The sequence below is a fragment of the Vigna umbellata genome, chromosome 1, assembly GCF_029865625.1.
Source record: "Vigna umbellata cultivar VRB3 chromosome 1, Vumbellata_1.0, whole genome shotgun sequence".
Taxonomy (NCBI): domain Eukaryota; kingdom Viridiplantae; phylum Streptophyta; class Magnoliopsida; order Fabales; family Fabaceae; genus Vigna; species Vigna umbellata.
In genome coordinates, this window is record NC_142165.1 from 79,920,777 (window position 1) to 79,943,001 (window position 22,225).

Consider the following 22,225-nt stretch of genomic DNA (forward strand, 5'->3'; position numbering starts at 1 on the left):
GTTGTCATCGCGTCTCGTTTTCAAGTTAAGCCTTCTTCTGTGGCGAAATGTTATAGTTCAACTTGGCGGCTAGAAGGATGCATTAAGGTCTACGGAGTAAACGCCTGAAATCAATGTTCGAACAGAACCCTTATCTTCATCAATATATTAATGCATGTTGGTTCCTTTATAAAATACAAATTGACGAAGACATTTCACCAGAAGAAACTGACGTTGAGAGAAAGGAAGTAGGGAAGGGGCGAGGAAAAAAGAAAACAAAATTGTTGTAACCAAAAAGAGAGTCGGAAAAGACATCACAGCTTTACATTAATTCTCTGCTTTTAAAATTGCCCAAACAAACAAATTTCTATTACAAGGTACACATCTTCTCATGCAAAGATAGTACAAATTTTATTCGACCACTTACAGAAATTACATTTGAGTGACACCAAAGAAGCAATAGTCAAGAAGCCCAATTCAACCACGGTGCTTATTAATGGGCATACAGAATACAAAAACAACAGCTAACAGGAAAGAGAAATATACAAAAGACAAGCACGTTCATTAATTAGTATCATGAACTCCAACAAATAGTTCACCACAAGTATGAGATATCTCATCCATCATAATCTCAAACGATGCGGTTTAAGAGCTTTGTAAGTCACCGGTGCAGAGGTTGGAACATTGGTTTCGGAACTGGGTTTTCCCCAGTGCGATTTACACGGCACTGTATAGAAAGAACTCGGATTCGGACACGTCTTCTTCGTCTTGTAAAAGTAATAGCATTCGGTGGGTGATCTTTGGTTTGGCAGCCCATGGATGCAATTATTTGAGACATCCAAAACCTTGGACTTGATCAAACTCCAGCAGGAGGGGCCAAGCTCGTTGAAGTAATTGTTGGCCAAGGAGAGATTCCCATTGTTGCGGAGAGAAGGAATTTGACAAAGGTTGTCGGGAACACAGCCGTAGAATTTGTTGTTCGCCAAATTCAGATACTGAATGCTCTTCAAGCACCCGAAAGAGAGAGGGATTGGGCCGGTTAGAGAATTCTTACTCACATCAAAGACGATAGCTTTTTTAAGGTTTCCGATTTCAATGGGCAAGCAGCCGTCGAAATGGTTCCCGAGGAAGAGAACTTCGGTGAGGTTGGGTGCGTAACCGACGCTCTTGGGAATCGGGCCGGTGAGGTTGTTGTTGGCGAAAGTGAGGTAGCGGGCCGGCGTGGAGCCGAAATTCTGGGGGAGGTACTGTGTGAAATGGTTGTTGTTGATGAAGATGACGTCGAGATCCTTCTGGAAGAGTTGGAAGGGAATCGGGCCGGTGAGTTCGTTGAAGCGGAGGTCGAGGAAAACCAGTTGGTTTGACTTAATGGCGTCGAGGGGAAACTGGCCTTTGACTTTGTTGTTACTGAGGTCGAGCTCGAAGAAGTAAGGGAAATTGATGACATCGCTGGGGACAGAGCCGGCGAAGCCGTTGGAATTGACGTGGAAGAATGTGAGCTCGGGTATTTGGTTCTGGCCTAAGAGAGATGAGAGGGGCAAAGCGCACCCGTTTTGACCCGTCACTCTTGCTCCGTTTAAGTCCACTCCTGCAACTGCTTTCTGTTTGTCCGTTGGATATGTGGCGCATCGTATCCCTTTGAAGTCACACGTATCAGTTTGGTCGTTCCAATTTTGCGTGTAACAGTTTGGGTCATCGATGAGGTTTTTGAAGTTGAGAAGCGCACGACGCGCTCTGTCTAAACGGTTAAGTTTGGGTGGGGGAGGGGGACATGGAGCTTCAGGGGAAGGGGAAGGAGCAGGGGAACCTCCACCACCTATTATAATTTCTAGTGTTTCTCTTTTCTCTGCTTCCCCTAATGCTTCGCTCTCTGATTTTGCCACCACCTCTTGTGCTACTACTCCTTCTGAAAAGTAAAGGTGAAGCAGGAGTGAGCAGAGTAAAAAGGAGGAGAAAATGGTTTTGGTTGTTGTTCCCATCTTGGTGATTGAGGAAGAAAAGATGGTTTTCCAACTCCTTATATACTGTCTTGCTCAAGATATTGCTAAGTCGGAGAAAAGTCAATAGGCTTGAATTCGATGGAGGCCAAGATATTCTGCACTCTCGTGAGAAGCTGTTAGGCTTTCTTTATCAATGAAGGACAATGATTTGTTCTATTCTACCGAGTCGTCCACTTGACATGTTCTCTACCTTTTTTTAGCCAAATACTACCAAAACAAAAAGAAGAACAAGACAACCACCATACACTAAATTTTTCTTTGGAAGTATTTCTTTATAATTTATGCTGTTTATATGAGTTTAAATGTGTATTTGCTAAAAACTATTCAATTCTTGGTTTGTTTTTAAATACTTTTTTTTTTTAAGAAATGCCTTTGCTATCGTATTCTCATTATATATTGGCCATGTTGGTTAGTCATTTTATATACATATTTACATATAGTTTACCTTATTACCAAGTATGGATATGAATTATTTGAAAAACTTTAGTTACAAAAACCAGGAAACAGAAGTATTATTGGGTAGTAAAACGGGTCAACCAAAATATATTAAATCTCAATTATGCAATGAACCCATACCATTACATCAACGGATAGCTAAATGCTATGTTAAATGTTATTAGATAATTAGATTTTAAATTAGTCTTTAATTAAAATTAAAAAATAATTTATTCATTAATTCTTTGATAATTAAGGTTAGAAATTAATTTAAAGTTTAATTTATAAATTAATTATAATTTTATATTCATAAATTAATTATTATTGTGATTTTTTTTTATCTAAAATTGGTTTTTGTTTAAGAATTTTTTTTAGTGTTATTCATATATCATTACTCTCACTTCTCTCTTTGCGTCATATCAGTTATTAGAGTTTTTTTTTTATGCATTTTCTCAGTACATCATATTGTTTATCATATTAGTTATTAGAGTTTTTTTTTATGCATTCTCTCTGTACATCATTTTGTTTATTTAAGTTAGGCATGTTTGCATATGGTGAATACTAAATAATATTAGATAAGTGTTGAAAGTGTAGTAAGTATTTTGAATTATATTTATTAAATTTAGTTGTGTAAGTAAAATTGTATTAAGTTCATCAACACTATCACCGTCATTTGTAGGACTATAAGACAAACATTTTAGTAAAAATTAATCATTTCATAGAGCTTATAATTGTAAACGTGTCGTGTCATTTTCATAGTGACAATGTTGATTGTTTTGCTCTATATTAATGTAAATGTTATTTATACATAATTTATCTTTGTGATTGTCTAACTTTGACATTCATTGTCCGTCATTTTTGTGTTAATTAAAAGTGTTAATCCCACCTGAATAGTAGTAAGATTTTAATAGATATCAATATCTAAAAAATGTCACATTTTAACCATTAGGGACATTGGATGCTTTCATTTCGTGCCTTCAAGCTCTGATGTGTTGTACTCGCTTAAGGACTTTCTTGTCGCTCCTAGATGTCTTGAAGTTCTTTTAAGTTCTTGAGGTCAAGGAGAAGAACGGTGGGGAAGACATTTTGCACGAGACGTTTCGATGATTGAGTAAATGGTAAAACAAAATATGTGTATCCATTTTTTTTTTGTGAAAAATAAATTCGTGAAGATATTAGTTTAACACTTTAGTATAGGATTGTAATATTTACCTAAAAATAAATAATATTTTTAAAATAGTGTAAATACATAAATTTAAGAAAATAATTATTATATTTATGTTAATATAAATAATGGTTAAATATGTTTTTAGTTTCTTAAATTTCACTTTCTAAAACTTTGACTCAATCTAATCACTAATTTTAGAAATATGTGAATTTAATCATTAGAATGTAATGACATGAACAATTTGCTCAGTTGTCTAGTAGCATTGCACCATAACTTTTTATTTTTTGACATTTCACTATATACATGTCACTTGATTTTTTTTTTGTTAATTAAATTTAAAAAATTGAAAACATGAACTATCACAAATTTTTCTTCCCAATTCAAGAAAATCTCAACTAATTCAAGACATTCGATCTGGCCATCTATGTGACCTCATTTTTTATTTAGATAATAGGCTAACTAATATTGAGTGTCATTTAGATGAAAAAATATGATGATTTCCCTAATGATGAATTATAGAACTTGTACTTGCTTCATGATTAATAAAATTATAATAGTTTGGGATAATCGATTATTACTAGCAGTTGGGAGCTGGCTTTTAAGCTTCTGACCTAGCTCGAACCTTCGCCTATAAATAGTGTGTTTCAAAATTCTTTAAGGGTTACTTAAATTATTTCAAAGCAAGAGTATTGGCTAAAAAAACTCTGAGTGTTTAAGGAACTTGAGGTTTCGGTGCTTGTAGAAGGAAGAGTTCTTACTTAATGTGTCTAAGTTGATGGTGCTTATCTATCAAGCAGAATCAGGTGTTAATTTTTGTGTGTCAAAAGAAGGTGTTAGTCATCTTTTATCGGTTAAGAGAGATGTTTTTTAATCTCATTTTTATTTCTCTATTATAAATTATTACTCATTTCAGTGAAAAGGTTATTCCCTTATTTAGAGATATTAACAATTGGACATAAGATCTTTTGATCCGAACCAATATAAAAATCAATTATGTAATTTTTTGCTTCCTTTCTCTACTTTAGTTATTTGCTTTTATTCAAAGTAAATTCTTAGATTTATCAAAGAAATTTTTAAAAGCAAAATTTTGTTAAAAAGAAAGTGATTTTTAACTCGAACCAATTCACCCCGCTTTCGAATTTTGTCTACGCTAAATATTTTGTTGCACATTTTCTACAAGTCTTGTGTTTGTAGCTCCGTACATAATGAATCTTGTTGAGTTGGCGAAAGTAAAGAAGTAAATAGAGGATTTGTTGGAAAAAAAGTTTATTCGCCCAAATGTGTCTTCGTGGGGGCTCCAATGTTACTGGTAAAGAAGAAAGATGAGAGCTCAAGGTTATGTGTAGATTATCGCCAACTAAATAAGGTTACTATTAAGGAAAAATACCCGCTACTAAGGATTGATCAGTTCTTGGACCAATTGAGGGGAGCCTATGTGTTTTCAAAAATTGACTTAAGTTATGGCTATCATCAGATTTTAGTAAAGCTGGAAGATGTACAGAAGATGACTTTCAAATCACACTATAGGCATTACAAGTATGTGGTGATGTCGTTTGGTGTTATGAATGCTTTTGCCATTTTATTGTATTATATGAACCAGATCTTTTGTCCTTGTCTAGATAAGTTTGTTGTTATGTTTATATGTGACATTCTCATCTATTCTAAGAGTCGAGAGGAACATGAGGAACACCTGAGGAGTTTTTGGATTGAGGGAGCATTAGTTGAATGAAAATTTATCCAAACGTGAGTTTTGGCTCGATGAGGTTCTGTTTATGGATGAGGTTTTTCTTTCCTTTCCATCTTCATATATTGAATAATTTTAGTTTAGTTCTAATTTCGTTTTGTCTTGTTGCTTCAATTTCATTTTTGTTTGTGCTTTCATTTCCAGTTTTCAATTTTGTTTTCCTCATCTCGTTTTCGCATTTAATTTCAATTTCGTTTACAGTTTCTTTTTTCTATTCAGTTTCATTTTCCCCATTTATGCTTAGCAGTTTCGTTTTCTAATTTCATGGTAGTTTCGATTTTGTTACGATTGATTCTGTTATGTTTTCTCTACTATAATGCTTTCAATTTCAACTTTGTTTTGTTGTTTTAGTTTTGTTTTTATGGTAGCTTAAGTGTGTTTGGTTGGTCATTAGTGAAATTACATCGCTTACTTAAGATTTTTGAATTGCACCGTTGTCTTTGTTGCCTTGTGTCACATTATATTAAATCTGATTGTGTTCTTGCAATTGGATATATGCTTAGTTGCCTAATTGGGGATTGAATCTCCACTTAGTTGATCAATCTGTATGGAGCATAATGGATTAAATAGGTACATTGCGTTTGCTTAATTCGTTTTTATGAAAATAGGATTAGTCTTGGCTTAGTTGGTAAACTCTATTGGATTAGGGGTGAAAGGAGCGGTAAATTGTTGTTAATTTGTGATTGGAAGCATGCAATTGAGCTAGTGACCAATACGTGTTCGATGTAATGATTGAACCAAATGTTGGTGCTTGAGAGACGACCTAGGAGTTACTTCCCTAATATATATTGTACTTAATTGCACATTAATTTGATTCGGGTACAGTTTCGATAAAGTGCTTCAGTTTTTTTTAACCAAAGCAAAATCTTGACATTTATGCTTCGATTTATATTCGATATCAATCCTTCTTTTCTTTTTTTACCTCAAATTAATATATTTCGATTCTCAAACCGTTATTAATTGTCGAAAAGAATAATTATTGTATCCTTTTGTTATACTAATAATTTAGCCCAACAAAGTCTTCTATCATATTAAAAAAGAGAGGATATGAAGGCCAACATCTTTGAATTAATAAAATAGAGGACTTATTAATTCACAAGGCGAAAAAAATCTATTCGTTTGTATGGTCACTCTAAGAAGATGAAGATTCACTACTCGCTAAATCGAAACAAATAGCCTTGGATATAATTCTTTTTAAATGTATCTCGGCTATCTACTATTTGAATGCAAATTAAATTGACATGAACTAATTAAAAGAAACAATATCAAGATTTAGTGTCGAGGAATGCATTCAAAACTTATAAATTTGAGAAAATTTGAGTCATCAGTTGTTTTCACATTCTAGACTTTTGCTGCTTTTTTTTTAATTGTTTAAAAAAAATTTACTTTACAATACACCATCTATGCATGATGCACCATTGTCAACGTTCACCTCTAAAGAACTTGTGTACAAATTCTTCACAAAAAGATTGGAATGATCACGAGTAATACAGTGAGGTGCACCAAAATTAGGTTACCAAAGAATAGTGGAATCATTAGAGGCAAAACAGAGTTGATGAAATTGAGAAACACAAACTTGAGGTTGATTGCGATAATTTTGATTATATCTATTCTAATAATCAACAAGTAAGATGACCTTAATTCCATTTATTATGAGCATTCGAACTTCCTTTTCCATCAAAATTCTTGCCACCAGAATTCCCTTAACCTGCTCTAGAATTGAATTTGCCCCTTTGAAGTCGCCTCTAGAATCACCACGGCCACATCGCGAGTTTGAAGAATGTCACTTTGAATCAAGAGATCCGAACATACTTTCTTTTCTCAAATTTCTCTTCTGGTGCAAGAAAGAGGGTCTGAATCTCACCAACATTGTATAGATCAAGTCGTGAGGTAATGAAAGTAACAAAATTGTCAAAATCATCAAGCAACTATCAGGAATTTGTATTACTACTTTTTCATACATTTTAGCGTTTAAGATCATTATAGTTTTAATTTATTAATATTTGAAAACTAAATAATTGTAAGTTTACAAACCTCTATATTTAATAATAATATTTACTGTTCTTTATTTTTAATGTTGAAGTACTTTTCCAAGCAATAATATACATGTGCATATATAAAAATACTTTTAAAGTACTGAATGGGAGGCATTAAAAAATTTATAGTTATAAAACTATATTTGAATATTTTTATCCACACTAATGCCATATAAAATGTGTAGCTAGATGAACTTCTGAACCATATCAACAACAAAAACATTGGAGATGTATGCCTTTATGCTGGATCCAACTGTCAATAATGTAGCTAGATGCTTGGGAGAAGATGACATACTATTTGTTGATGGGTCAGATCATGACAAATAGGTACGCAATTATCTTGTTATAAAATAATATAAAAAGTAATTGTGTTTTATTATTATTATTATTTATTATTTTTCTTTATTTTGAATGTAAGTAAGTTTATTGATTTATAAACATTACCGATCACAAGGAGTACTTAATGTTATAAAACATTATAACTACCTTTTACGTTGTAACCATATAATATTATAAAATGAATGAAATTTAAGTTTTTGTAAGTATGTTTCTTTATAATTTTAATATAAGTTTAAATGCAAAATACACTTTTCTTTATAATTCTTAACATATTTCTATATTTATATAGTGAGATAATGCATTAAATTATGATTTTATACTTACGAATATACATAGTTTGTTAGGATAAAAAGTTAGTCGTGCAAGAAAGACAAAGGCTAAATGATGCATCGCACGTGTTATCATGAGGTGGTTACGCATTACTTGAGAGGAAGATAAGAAAGAGTCGAGTAAAAGCCTTAGGACTTGAGTCCCTCGACCTAACACCTACACTTGCTAGGTACGAGATGTGGAAGGTTGGACTAAGTCTGATGAGAACATGACATCCTCTTCAGTTGTCTTGATCTTACAAAGAATTATAAGTACAAATTCTAAACATTAATTGATTGTGCATCCCATGTGTTTTATGTAACAAAGTTATTTGTTACATGCAAGATGAGTTGGTTGAACACCAAACTCAGTGTTCATTTGTTGGTCAAGGTAGGGACGACATTCTAACAACGGTCCTTGGAAAGCCCAAGCACCTCGACCGTGTATGTATGGTTGGTGGGACGATTGGTCTTCGTGACTACTTTGGCCTTACACAAAAAAGCACTGAATCCATGAGTAAAGAGGCACTGAGAAAGATGGATCTTCAGTAGGAGGAAAGGCTCAACCAAAGCATGAGATCTATGGAGCAACTACAAGAACAAAAAGAAATCCAAAGAGCACTTAGAGAGAAGTTGCATTCCATGACCCAAGGCACCATAGGGTTGCCCACTAAAGCTCCAACAGCACCTCGGGTCAGCACAAGAGGATCATGCTCTGTTGTAGACCCTACTGAGTATAGTTATCAGTATGAGTTGTTGGCTGATGGGGATCCTCCACGCGTTGTGGGTGTCAGACGAGTACGTGAGGAAAGGCAGACATTCATGGTGCTCCCTTATTACCCCACCACGTACGTGTGACGATTGGCGAAGTTCGTGATCCCCAAGCCCAGGTGTTTGTATCGACTTCAGAAATTCATTTTGTGAGGGAGGCCATAGGAATATTTATAGCATGGCCTAAAGCATTGATCATGTCACACATTGCTACACCACATGTATTATATTTCTATTATTAGTATTTATATGTTAAATTTATAAATATTGATTGATAACTTCGAAAATTTTAATTTCAGTTCATATGTCCTCATAAACAGCCCATGCATGAGCCAGTCATAGATGAAGATGATGACATGGCTGAAGTAGAGGATGATCCTCTTACAAAGCTCATCACAAAATTACCCAAGTTGTCCAAAGGACCACTAGAATTGTACTAGGATTTGAGAGTATTTGGCTTCCAATGCCATGTGTCAGTATATATCACATTGAGTGATGCACTAGAGGTCATTGAGGGAGATAGGATGTTGAATATTTCAATCCTTCAACTATGGTGCATGTAAGATAGTCAATTTTGTCTTCCATATTAGTTATATTTAGATTGTTAGTTTCTAATAACTTAACTTTGTTGTCATAGGTACATGGACACAGTCATTGTGGACCAAGGTCGGTCTTCCATGTACGGATTTGTTGAACCTCATACCATTCAACCTTCTGGTAACACAGTTGAGAGCAAACAAAATTATTTGCAAACATGGATACTTGAGTCAAATAGAGACATATATCTTGTGCCATACATTGATGGGTATGGGTTGCAAAATGTAAAATTTCATAAAAGTTTACTTAATTAATTTACTAACTATTTATGATTCATGATAGGTCTCACTAGCAACCGATGGTCATCATTCCCAAACAATACAAAATTCTATGGTTTTGTTTGTTGCACTGGAGGATGAAAAAAGGTTTGAAACACATGCTTGCAGGGTAAGTGTTTCTCTTTATATGTTTCAAATTCATGTTGACCTTAAATTTTTATGATGAATATAGTTATATTAATATTACCCTGTGTTTTCAATGTAAATAGAGTTATGGCTAAACCCCGAGGTCAGCTAATTCAAATCCTGTATCCAAAGGTTATAAGTCATTTATAGTTCTTATTCATTTTCTATGTTATTGAATGATCTAAATGTTTGACTATTTAGTTTGTCATTTTAGTGTAACAAGCAGCTAGATTCATGGGAATGTGGCTACTATGTCATGACTTAGATTAAAACCATCATTTGAGCTGATATTACAGATGACTAGACTGAGGTAATGATGCTTATCTTCAATACATTACAAATCAAATTCAGCTTTGAACATATGTAAACATAATGAATTTTTCTTCATTTTGCAGTGCTTCAAGAATATATCTCCTATATCAGAGGAGACAATTAAAAAGATAAGACAAGAGTGCGTAACTTATCTTCTGCAGAGATGGACTTAGGACTCATGCCCATGCCTTTAGGAAGACTTTTATTGTTGTTGATCATTAATTAGCTTTAGTTTAAGTTTAAGTTTTGATAGTTTAAGTTTTGGAATGTTTTTTAGATTGTTTACTATCGTGTTAACTTGAAACACATAGAATATATTATATTATGATGTGCTGGGATGATTTTCTGTTTTTCAGGTGTGGTTTTATTGTAAAAAGAAATTATTATTTTTTAAAAAAAATACAATGTAGACATCGGTTAGTGCATGTCCGACGTTTGTGGGCATCTGTCAGTGCATTGTCCGACGTCATCTTTGTCCATGGTAATCCAGCGATTTAGACGTTTGATGAGGGAGATTCTACGTCTACTTAAACGTCTGCCAAGGAAGATCCAACGTTTATTTAGACGTCTGTTGAGGGAGATTTGATGTCTATTGACATCCGATGAAGGATCTCACGTCCAATTGACGTCACCAATATGACGTCGAGACGGGATCAAACGTCAAAAGTCCAAAATAACAGACGTTAAAAGTCTTTTATGTAGTAGTGCATTTAGCTCACTTCTCTCTCATACACTTTTAGACAAGACATCATCTAGTCAAGCGTTTGGTTGTTCTAGCCTAAATCTTTTCCTATTTCCTAGGACCTAAGTGTTTTCCTATGTTTTTAATGTTTTGGGTTCTCGTTCTAGTTTTGTTTATTTTGGGCTTTTGACTCTACGTTTTTATTCTAGGTTCCTTTATGATCTTTTAACATGGTTTAATATTATTTGATTAAACTTCAAAACATGAGATCGTTTGTTCATATAAACGATTTTGTCTTTAACAATCTTTCCCTTTTTTATGTTTAAGAAATACAAATTTAAACGATGTATTAATTCTTTTAGTTCAACTTTTATTTTTAAGTCTTTTAAGTCTTATATGTTTTATATTTTTCTATTTTTATCTTTTGCATGCGGTTAATGAAGATAGTCGGAAAAATATTGTATAAACGCACATAACATTAAAAACAGATAAAGTTGTAAAAACATTTTATTAGAACAAAACACTCCCAAACAAATTACAAGAATGTAAACATGGACTCTTAAGATGAACTCTAAGAATCTAGACAAACTCCGTCTCATTTTATAATTTTATAATGGGTTAAATATGTTTTTAGTCCCTAAACTATTGGCCGTTTCTGGTTTTCGTCCCTCTTTCAAAGTAAGGTACAATTTGGTCCTCATTCTTTTCGAAACGTTCGTTTTAGTCCTCGGAATTTTGGTTTTAGTCCTCATTTGTTGCTAAATGAGGACCAAATTTTTAAACAGTGTTTAGTTTTCGAGGACTAAAACGAACGTTTCGAAAAGAATGAGGACCAAATTGTACCTTACTTTGAAAGAGGGACGAAAACCAGAAACGGCCAATAGTTTTGGGACTAAAAACATATTTAACCCTTTTATAATTATGTAATTGTATAATTCTGTAAGTCTATAATTCTATAATTTTATAATTTTATGATTTTATAATTTTATAAATTTATAATTTTATAATTTTATGATTTTATAATATTATAATATTATAATATTATAATTTTATTATTTTTTAGTTTTATAAATTTATAATTTTAGAATTGTATAATTTTATAATATTATAATGTTCTAATCTTATAATATTGTAATCTTATAAAAAAATTCTCTTAATAATTGTAAAATAATAAAATATATAATTTTAAAATTATAGATCATAAAATTTAAAAATAATAAACTCAACTCATGAAACCGATATAATACGGTAACAATTATATCATACACTAAAAAGGGTTAATTAAAAAACTAAATAGAAGGTATTTATTTTAAAAATATAATCTTATTAAATCAAAATTTGTTAAATTCAAATAGAAAGTTTCCAAATTTATATAATGTGAAGTTAATTAAGCCTTAAAATGAAAAGCAATATCATCTTATAATAAAAGCAAACAGAAAACATTCCAAACTCGAGTGGCTTAACCTCAAATGCCAATGAATATGTACGTCGGCTATATTTACATTACCAAACCTTTGCTCTCAGTCTTTGGGTCTCAACTCGCGACCTCAATCATATCGAATCAAAGAAGCCATTGCCAACCGATAAAACATGTTGCATTAGAATCTATCAAAAGACAAAAACATAACCACGTCTTGATATTTTATACAAGATCCTTCTTAGTTATGCTTTGGCTAATAACTGGGTTCCCTTAGCCCTCCCTTTGTTTCTTCTTGACAGCAGCTTTCTCAGCAAACCAAAGCCTACTTTCTTTTTACCTGGCACAATTGCCATTGATCCTGTGCCTTTGCTTCTATCATTTTTCTCTGAAGTGAGGCTTGTTGCTGGAGAATGAACTAAGTCATTAGGACTTTGCAGAGATTTTTCGGTTTCAGATTGAAGAAGAGGTGGCATCTGCGCATCTTTTTCTCTGCCAGTTTCTTCAGTTTGGAAAGACTTACGGATAATTCCTTTAGCTTCATCCTCAGCTTGCATTTGATTGCGTAGAGAGGATCGTTTGATCAAGTTCTTCTTCTGGGTTGGATTGGCCACAGTACTGGTTGTGGAGACAACTTTGTCAAAAAGTGCTACTTCACTAGATGAAGCAAGTGCCTTGAGTTGTTTCCCGAGGTTCAAGATGGTTTCTTGACACTCTGCCAACTTTGATGAAGCTGTTGTGATCTCCCAGCCCTGAATTACATATTTATTTTGTAGATTTATTTGAGTGTTTAGTTCAAAAGAAAATGCAGGTAATGTTGATAGATTTGACTCTCCATAAATGAACATGAGTACAAGAATTGATCTCTGTTGTTTATGAATGAATCATGAGTTGAGGTTTCCAACCTATCCATTATTTCTTACAGATATGCATGAGTTATTCATTTCTGATTCAAATTGATAAATGATAATGCAAATAGTATACATGCCCTTGCAACATAAAGAACCCACCAGAGTCAATGATAACAGTGTCCTAGTCATACATGATATATCTACAATTAGCTGAGCTTTGAACTACTTACAGTTTGGTATATCTTTTCTACTTCGTATCTGCCATATGTTGGAGATTCCTTCTTTGCAATGCTGTAATATTTTTTCATGTTCTCAAAGTCAGAAAGTTAGATTCATTGTGCATGGCTAAAGAAAATTGTAGTAGGAGTGGAAATCATAAAACTTATGAGAGGAAATTAATAGAATCTTTACCTCTCCAATTGGAGTTGAAGTTCTAGACACGTCGCTTCCAATTCCTCACAGGAGTTATTTTTATCCTCTAATTCAACTTCTAAGGACGAAAATTTTTGGAAAATGTCATTTAACTTAACCTGACCCATTGTAAGCTGTGTATCAAGGTCTTCATTTATGATTTTTTGTTTCTCAATCTGATCTTTCAGTGTCTCTATTTCAGATTCTAAATTTTTGATGTTATTCTGTGCTCCGTGATATTGTTTTGCATAGTTCTGACTCTCATCTGTTACTGACATCAGCTTTTCTTCCAAGTCTTTCTTCGCAGATTTTGCATTCCTCAAATCATCTTTTAACTTCCTAATATCTTCAAGGAGATCACAGTGACTATTCTTTGTGTTGAAGAGCTCACACTGATCTTCTTGATATGCATACGAGGCTGATTGAGAAGCCTGTTCATCTTCATCATCTATTTTATTTTCATTTTGTGATAAATGGCTGCTAAAATGCTTCTTGATCCTATCCCTTGCAATTGCAGCATTTGTGGAGGTGGCACAGTTATTAACGCTCCAGTCCAAAGCAAATGCTACTTCCTCAGTGAAATTTTCAAAATCAGCTCTCCCTGTTAACAAATCCTTACAGGTGTGAACAAGTTGGTGCAGGAGAGGATTTAAGTCTGTTACCTTCCATTGGAAAACATGAACAAAATAGTCTTTGGGTGTTGATGACTGGGATATGTCTGAATGCTTATTCTCCCCCAAGCAATCTAAACAATTGCTGCACATAAATGGCTTGGGAGCAATACCTTCAATGAGGTTGATAATCCTGTGGATTGACTTTCTCAAATTAGAACTTAAGTGTTGCCTGCTTTCTGCTTCTGTGTCAGGTTGACAAGCAGTTGGGTGATTCATGCAATCCAAAGCAATTTTTATGTCATCAAACAGTTCATGAAGACCTCGTTTTGATATGTTTTTCTCCTCTAAGATTGCATTCAAAACAATCTGAAGCCAGTCAAATGATTTTTCAGTTGTATATTTCAATTGTATCTCCTTTTTCCTCTCACTGAAGCCCAGAAGATCTTGTTCAACAGGCACTAGCTCCCTACCACTTATATCAGAGAAGCATCTTCTTTTAGGTGTATCAATAGAAACTATAGCTCGTTTTTCCATCTCAACAAAGTCATCCATGAAACTCATGTCTGAAACTTCAGTGGGTTTACTACTCTTACGAACTTTAGCCTCTGAAGTTCTTAAATGTTCAAGTTCTGAAATAAGAGCATTCGCCCAGGATCCAGAAGAGATAGCCTCATCATCACTATAAATGTCAAAATTCGACATCAAAGGAAGTTCATTTGATGTGGGATAACACCTAGCTAGCTCCATACACTTCTGATTTTCAGAAACCTTTCTAAGTAGAATCTCAGCCTGCGATAATCTGGAAGCTGTTTCAGCATACATAAGCCTAGAAGATTCCAGTTCAGAATTTTTCTTGGTTAAAATTCTCTTGAGAGCCTTGTTCTCCTCATCCAGATCTTGCAAGCGTCTGATCATTAAGGCCAAACTTTTCTCAGATACATCAGAAGAGTTTCCAAAATCATTGTTTTTGTTGATCAATTCCCTGTTGGAATTGGACTTTCTTCTTCTCATCATTCCAACTTCATTCTTCATATTCACCATACCAGCAGAACCAGGTGGTCTTTTTTGTAGCATTAGACGGAGTTTTTGACACTCGGCTTCTAACTTTGACACTTTCTGAGAACACTCAAGGTACTGTTTATGAGAGGCATCCGCATACTGACGGCTATAGTCAGTCTCCTCTTTCCGGATCTCAAGTTCCTTCTCCAGAACGTGAAACTCATATCTTAGAAAAGAATTTTCCTTTTCTGTGGTGTCTAATCTCGTCATCAATGTACTAAACTCAGCATCTGCTTCTTGCTTACATTTTACTAGGTCCCCAATTGATTTTTCCTTGGTTAGCAAGGCATTAGAAAGATGAGTATTCTCGGCAGTTAGGTCATCTATCCTTTTACTTGTGTTCCTCAACTTCTCTTCCAATTCTTTCTGAATCTTCTTATCTTCTATTGCTATCTTTGGAATGTCACCACACAACTTTTTCTCTTTTTCTTCTTGAACACAGCTTGGTGGCTGCAAAGGTTCCTTCAATGTTGCATCTGCAGGAGAAACAGTCACAGAAGACGCTTTTTCATCCAAGTCTTTAGCACATTTTACTTCCTGTTTTGTCTTGTCCTTACCTATTTTTTCTGTCAAAAGATTTGAAAGATCAGAATAAAAAAATCGTACGCCCAAAAATTGGAAGATGAGAGCATAAGCAGAAAACACTAATTAAAGAAAAATCACTAAGCACCATAATGGTGGGAAAAGAAGGTGGGGGAAAATGTGACAATAAGTTACCTCTCATTTCCTGTTGAGACTTTTGGTCATGTTTTGCTGAAGGGTCATCTCCAGGATGAGAATCAAGAATGACTGTTGCCAACTTCTCATTTAGACTTATCGATGATCTTTCGGATCCAGATTCTTTAGTTACTGGGAGTTTGTGTACCTGAAAAAATATATTACTGTGTCAGATCAAGAATTCTTTGTATGAATTCAGATCCAGTATCAACACTTTGGCAAGACTAAGCAGGTAGAAATATAACCGGTTTCTGATGATAGGCAGAGAACTAGAAAACAAGAGAATAGATAGATAACCGAACGAGGAAAACAGACAGCAACATACAAAATTGAGTAAACTGAGTACCTCTTCTTCGATGGGTCTAGAAGGACTGACATCTTTGTCCCCAGCAAAGACTGTTTTCTCCATAGATTTTTTCCTCCAAAGCCATGGCTTGTGGTTCATGATTTCAGGTACTATTCACGAACCAAGAGAAAATTTTCATGCTATTGAATGGTAACAATCAATATAGCTAATTTCTTTTCCTACACTAGTTTCTCTATCTGGTCTCAAGTTTCAATACAACAGCAAAATAAAGAAAGACTGAAGCAAATACGGGTTCAGGTTACAAATTCAAGTTCATTCCACTCATTAAAATAATTCGAAGTAAGCGAGAAAAACTCCACTGTTAATGAACAGTTTTACTGACATCTTATCAATCATTTGAAGCATTGTGAAAGCTCATCCTTTATGGCTAACCTTTTGACCGGATGAAGCGGAAATTAGCTTTGAATTGCCTAAAAGTAAAAACTCAACATTGTTAAGACTTCAGAGAGTAAAAAGACGTGTTTAAATCTAATTGAATGGGATCCTAAATATATATGAAGTACTTTATCAACAAGCACGCGTCACTGATCTTCGTTCAGTTAATATTCTGAAAGCAAGAAGACCCACCAATAAAATCCGGTACTCAATACCCATTCCTTTTTTTGTGTTCTTGGTGAAATTCAAAACTCGGTTGATAATGCTGAACTATCGAACACGAATGAAGAATCGAGAAAATAAATAAACATGGAAACAGAAAATTCTCAAATAAAATCTGCGTAAGAGGGAGAATGAATACTTTAACATGGCAACATTAATTAGTTTGTCTTTCCAAACAGTCACAAGAATGCTGTTAAAATGGTAATAATACCCAGTGTTCATGGCAGATGCAAACAGTGTATAACTCTAAAAAGAACCAGACAACATATTAAGACATATAATGACGACAGTTGAAATGGAAGGAAAAAAAGGTTAAAAGACAAGTACACTAATTGGAAAAGTTGATAGTGCAAACTACTAAGACAGCTCCTACCTGACAGAACTTAGCACGAACAAGACTTAAAAATAGAAAGGCACTCTTAAAACTCCAACTAGCTACCAATGGAAGTTGGAGGTGAATGAAAAACAAGAGGCAGATAAGTTATCAGAAAAATCCCAACGGGTATGTCATAGGATGCTTACCCTTTCCACCGACACCTACGAATCCTTGTCCGAAGGTGTATATATATATATATATATATATATATATATATATATATATTTGTAATATCCTATTAAAAAAGTTGAACGCTTGATACGATGTAACCAAAAGGTTAAAAATGAGATACAAAAAGAAAAGGCACAGTCACTTGTGAATGTACAATGGAGTGAAAGAGAAGTAACAGTTACGAAAAGGAGAAGTCATGAAATTGGCAGAAGTGGTAGAGGAGGTCATAAAAGACACGGGATCAGTATGGGTACAAAAGAGAGACCAATCCCTCAACACATTGAATGTTCTCAGGTTCGGATGAAATCATGATACGAAACTAGTGTTGATACCAATGGCCAAAAGATATTCTTGTACCATACCACAATTTTTTTATGTTTCTTTGTCTACTATATGATAATTGCAAATATATTTTGTGCAGCCTAACTTTTTTTTTCTCTGTCCACATCTGTTCAAAATTTACTACTCAATGAAACACCGCAAACACAAAAATATCTTGTAAATAATAGAAAGTGGTTTTTGTTTGGTGGATATCTTGTCCCGAGAACATATCCTAGCCTAAAAGTTGGTTGAGTGACTGTACCAGGAAAAGTTGTCAAATAGTTTTATTTAGATTGAGCAAAGGGACCAAACAGACAGACTGGTTTGAATTTCTCATGGATCATGTTTTTTCTTTCCAACTTGACTCATTGGTCCACCGGATCAAATTAGTGTACTGGTTTTTCTTTCTCTGAAATTTATAATAATTCGAACTATGAATTTATCAATTTAGTTTGGTTTGTTGGTCCTCTTGCACTTGGTTAAACTGAACCAGTCATTTTTGGGTCACCATTTTAATGCTTCGGTTTGATTTAATTGAGACAAGTTAGTAGTTTAAAAATTAGAGAAAACTACTTTATTTTCAACTTATTTGAGTGTTCTAGATGGAGATCCATAATAGCCCATCATTAGAATTTGGAAATAGTACTGCGTATTATTAGTCTAAAGTGATTAAAGTAATAATATCAAACATATTTATTGATTTTGCTACCGCATTTTTTATAGTATAACTATACAATATATCCATATCATAAATAACATTTTTTATATCCTATTATATGATTAAATAATATATTATTGTTATTATCAAAGTGATTTATCATATATATATATATATATATATATATATATATATATATTAAGTTTTTCTTATCTTTTCGTATTTTTTATATTTTAGTTTTGTAACAAATTTCATAACACACAATAAACTTATAAATATATGTGGTATTTCTCTAAGGAGTACGGTCACATTTTCATAATCATATAGATCCTAAAATTCTTTTATTTATTGACTTGAGCATCAAATTGTCTTTTGTAGATAAGTTTTTTTCATTTGTTTTGGACATCAAATATTAGAATAAGAATAAAAATGTAATATAAAGATTTGATTAGGATTTTGGTTCAATATTTATTGAGTTTACTACACAAACTATTTAAAAAATTTGTCCATAGTCCAATGTCTAATTTATTTTAAAAGATTCAATGTGGTCCTTTGGGTTAAATTGGTGTTAACACCCATCAAAAGGTGACTCCATGTATGTGATGTTAATATTCGTTTATAAAACAGAACTGTCTAACACCTTCCTATTTTGAAGTTTAACAAACAATTATAAACAAAATGAGTATTTGACAAAGTATTATCTTTGTGAAAATAATATCGTTGAGTGAAAGACATCTTATGAAACAAGTGCTATGGCATCTGAATAAACAAAGAAAAGTTTTAGGAAACGCGCTAGGACCAAACGATCTCATTGACAATAGACGAGTTATTACTAAATGATGATTTATTATGAAAGGGTCATTACATTAAATGATATTTTAGTAAATGCATCAATATGTTACATGATATTTTTGTTAAACGCGCTTTTACTATACCTTACTGAAAAATGCAATAATGTGTTACATGATGTTTTTAGTAAACACGCTAAAGCTATAAACAATGCTTTAAAAACAATGTGTTGAACAACACTTTCCTAAACGCATTCTTATAGTAAACAAAGATTCCTAAACGATGAGTTGTTAGTAAACGTCTTTAAAAGGTTAAATTATACCTTATACTAAACAATGTTTTTATCCAATGATGAAATTTGTATGAATCAATATTTGGTATCTTTTCAAAAGTGCTTAAATGATCTACATGTATAGAAAAATTGACAAGCATCAATTTATTTTTAACACACAATGCAAAGCATTAAATGCACAATGTTTCAAACAAAAAAAGTAATAAGAAAAAGAACATATATGTCATCTCTACTCTACTTTATGTAGATGTCTACTGCACATATTCACCTGCTTCATCATGAACAAGTCAGAAGTGGACGTTAGAAACAAAGTAGACATTCATGGAATTATCTCTCCATCAAAAGTCGTGCTAAAGATTTTGTACAACCTACTTTGTTAAAGTACTATAAAAAGCATGTTTCCTCTAACACGTTGACTTCAACTATGGCTGCTACCTACGAAAAGGCTACGAAGATCTGAAGATTAAAGACAAGCGTTGTCTAACCAATCTTTTCTCATGAAGACTATAAATAGAAGATACCTTGGAAAGAAGATCAAGAAGGATAAGCACACAAATAACAAAAAGATCATCTAAGAAGTGAAACTCACACTCGTGTACTCGTAGGAGACTATTGGTCATTCTTTTCTTTTATTTCCTTTGGATCCCTTCTCGAGGTTGATTCGATACGTCTCGTTCTGAAGGGAGTGTTTCTCTTCTTTTTCCACATAGAGTGGATTCTCCTTGAGATGAACGATAGTTCATCTTTCTTTTCTTTGTTGTTGGAGTATTCTTCCTCGTTAGACTCATTTGTGGGTTCCTCAGCCTTAAAGGTTTTTGTTGGTGTCCTTCTTGTAGGCTTTTGAGCTTTGAGAATTGTTCTCTTTTCTTTTCTTAGCATACCATCTTGTTGAAGCTCCAGCTCGTGGACTTTAAGGGTTTTAATAAGTTCCTCTAAGCTCTTCCCATTAAGATTTTTTAAGGTTCTTAGAGTTGTAACTTGCAGTTTCCATTGCCTAAGAAGGCTGCGAAGAATTTTATTAGTATTATCAAAATTTTCATAAACCTTACCTCGCGATCTCAGCTCATTTAAGATCATTTGAAATCTACTGAATTGCTTGTATGCTTTGATTGTCCAGCATCAAGAAGAGCTCATACTGTTTGGTCAGCAGACTGGGCTTATTTCTTTTTACTTCACTTGATCCTTCATAAGTGATGACTAAGGTATCTCACATCTCCTTTGTTCCTTTAAAGGCGTGAACCTTCTTGTACTCCTTTTCAGAAAGAACACACATTAGAGAGTTTCTAGCTTTGGAGTTCAGAAGATACTTGTGTTTTTTTATCATTAAATCATTTGCTTCTTTCTAGTGACTCACCCTTCTCATTTAAGGGTGGATAGTTTCCACTTTCTACAACATCCCACATATCAATGTGGCAGGACTCAAAGAATGTAATAATAATAATCGAACTTTTCTCCCTTAAAAGAGGAGTGTGATTGCGATATAACCTTCGTTTTTCATCAAGCAATTAGGATATTTTCCTCGTGATCTATTAAGAACTAATCCTTAAGGTTAACTCTAATACCAACTGAAATATATGAGAACACTAGAAAGGGGGAGAGAGGAGGGGAGGGGGGGCGTTTGAATAATGTTTTAAAGCTTTTTCGCAAATAGTGATTAAGTTACTTAGCGGTGGTTAGAAGCTTTTTCACAAATAGTGTTGTAAAGTTGTTTATTTATGTAACAAAAATTTTATTCAAATGTTTCATCTTTTATCAAATGCTACAAAGATTAGATGCTCTATTAGGAGCTCTATAGCTTTTAGCGCTTTTTATGTATACCTTAGGTGCTCTTGTGATATCAAACATTCTCATATTATTTGGTCATCTTTAAAGGTAGTGTTTAACACATTTATCATATATCATAAATGATTAATCATTTAGTTTAAACGTTACGTTAAACTTCAAAAACAAGATTTTCTTAAACGATTAACATGTTTCTCTATGATAAATATAATAAGTCTCTTCAAACTATATACTATTATTTCTCTAAAATTAAGTATCAAATATCAATGTCTTTCCGAATTTTTTTAAAAAAAGTTGTTTAGATAATAAAGTTCACTCTTAACACGAGGGTATGCTGCTCCTTATGTTAGGAATCTAACTTAACAAGGGTATATAAACATGAGTTCTCTCCATGTTTCGAATGATCTAAGCTCTAATAAGTTGAAGTTTTTCTAACTTTTCGGCATACATATAATATATATGAGAAACCTTCCTTTCATATATGCCTCCGAAATATTATATATAGAGTTTTATGAGAAAATTATGACTTTATATTGACATATATTATACATCAAAGAGGTTTGTGAAACATACTCTTTATTTTGATTAAGTAATCGCTTCTACTATAATAATTTCATTGATGATTAATACCTTTCACAGATCTTACAATAACATCTCAAAAATTGTTTTTAGAATTAGTGGACATTCCTTTAAATAGTCTAATAATAACATTTTAAAAAAAATTATAAAGTTTTTTAAAGCTATATTTAACCATAATTCTAAAACTGTTTTTTTTTTCACCACCTACTAATCACCAAATATTTTAAATTAAAACTAATCATTAGTATAATATTATAATATGATATATCTTTTTATATTAACAAGATTAACTATTAATATATAATCAATACAATATACCACAATATAAATGTGTAATGTATCCAATAATTATTTATTTTTTGTTAAATAAAACTTATAACACTAAAAACAAATATTAAGCGCCAGTACATAACAGTTTTTTCTCTTTTTTTTTAAAAAAAATAAGCTTC

The 22,225-nt window shown here is 33.0% G+C and overlaps 1 protein-coding gene and 1 pseudogene across 3 annotated transcripts; both read right to left on the minus strand.

The window, feature by feature from the left end:
- Positions 1-281: 281 nt before the first annotated feature.
- On the minus strand, positions 282-1,985 carry LOC124823919 (uncharacterized protein At4g06744 pseudogene; annotated as a pseudogene).
- Positions 1,986-12,175: 10,190 nt separating this feature from the next.
- LOC124823920 (filament-like plant protein 7) lies at positions 12,176-17,347 on the minus strand. Of its 3 annotated transcripts, none has more exons than XM_088104336.1 (6): positions 17,182-17,347; positions 16,191-16,300; positions 15,845-15,992; positions 13,455-15,693; positions 13,274-13,334; positions 12,176-12,944 (listed from the first exon to the last, which is right to left on the minus strand). In XM_088104336.1, exons 2-6 carry the CDS (start codon positions 16,287-16,289, stop codon positions 12,438-12,440), a joined length of 3,054 nt encoding a protein of 1,017 aa, XP_087960462.1. In that variant the 5' UTR covers positions 16,290-16,300; positions 17,182-17,347; the 3' UTR covers positions 12,176-12,437. The 3 variants fall into 3 exon arrangements, with proteins under 3 accessions (XP_087960462.1, XP_087960461.1, XP_087960460.1); XM_088104335.1 differs by having other exon boundaries at positions 16,534-17,347; XM_088104334.1 differs by having other exon boundaries at positions 16,191-17,347.
- Between the last annotated feature and the right edge of the window lie 4,878 nt (positions 17,348-22,225).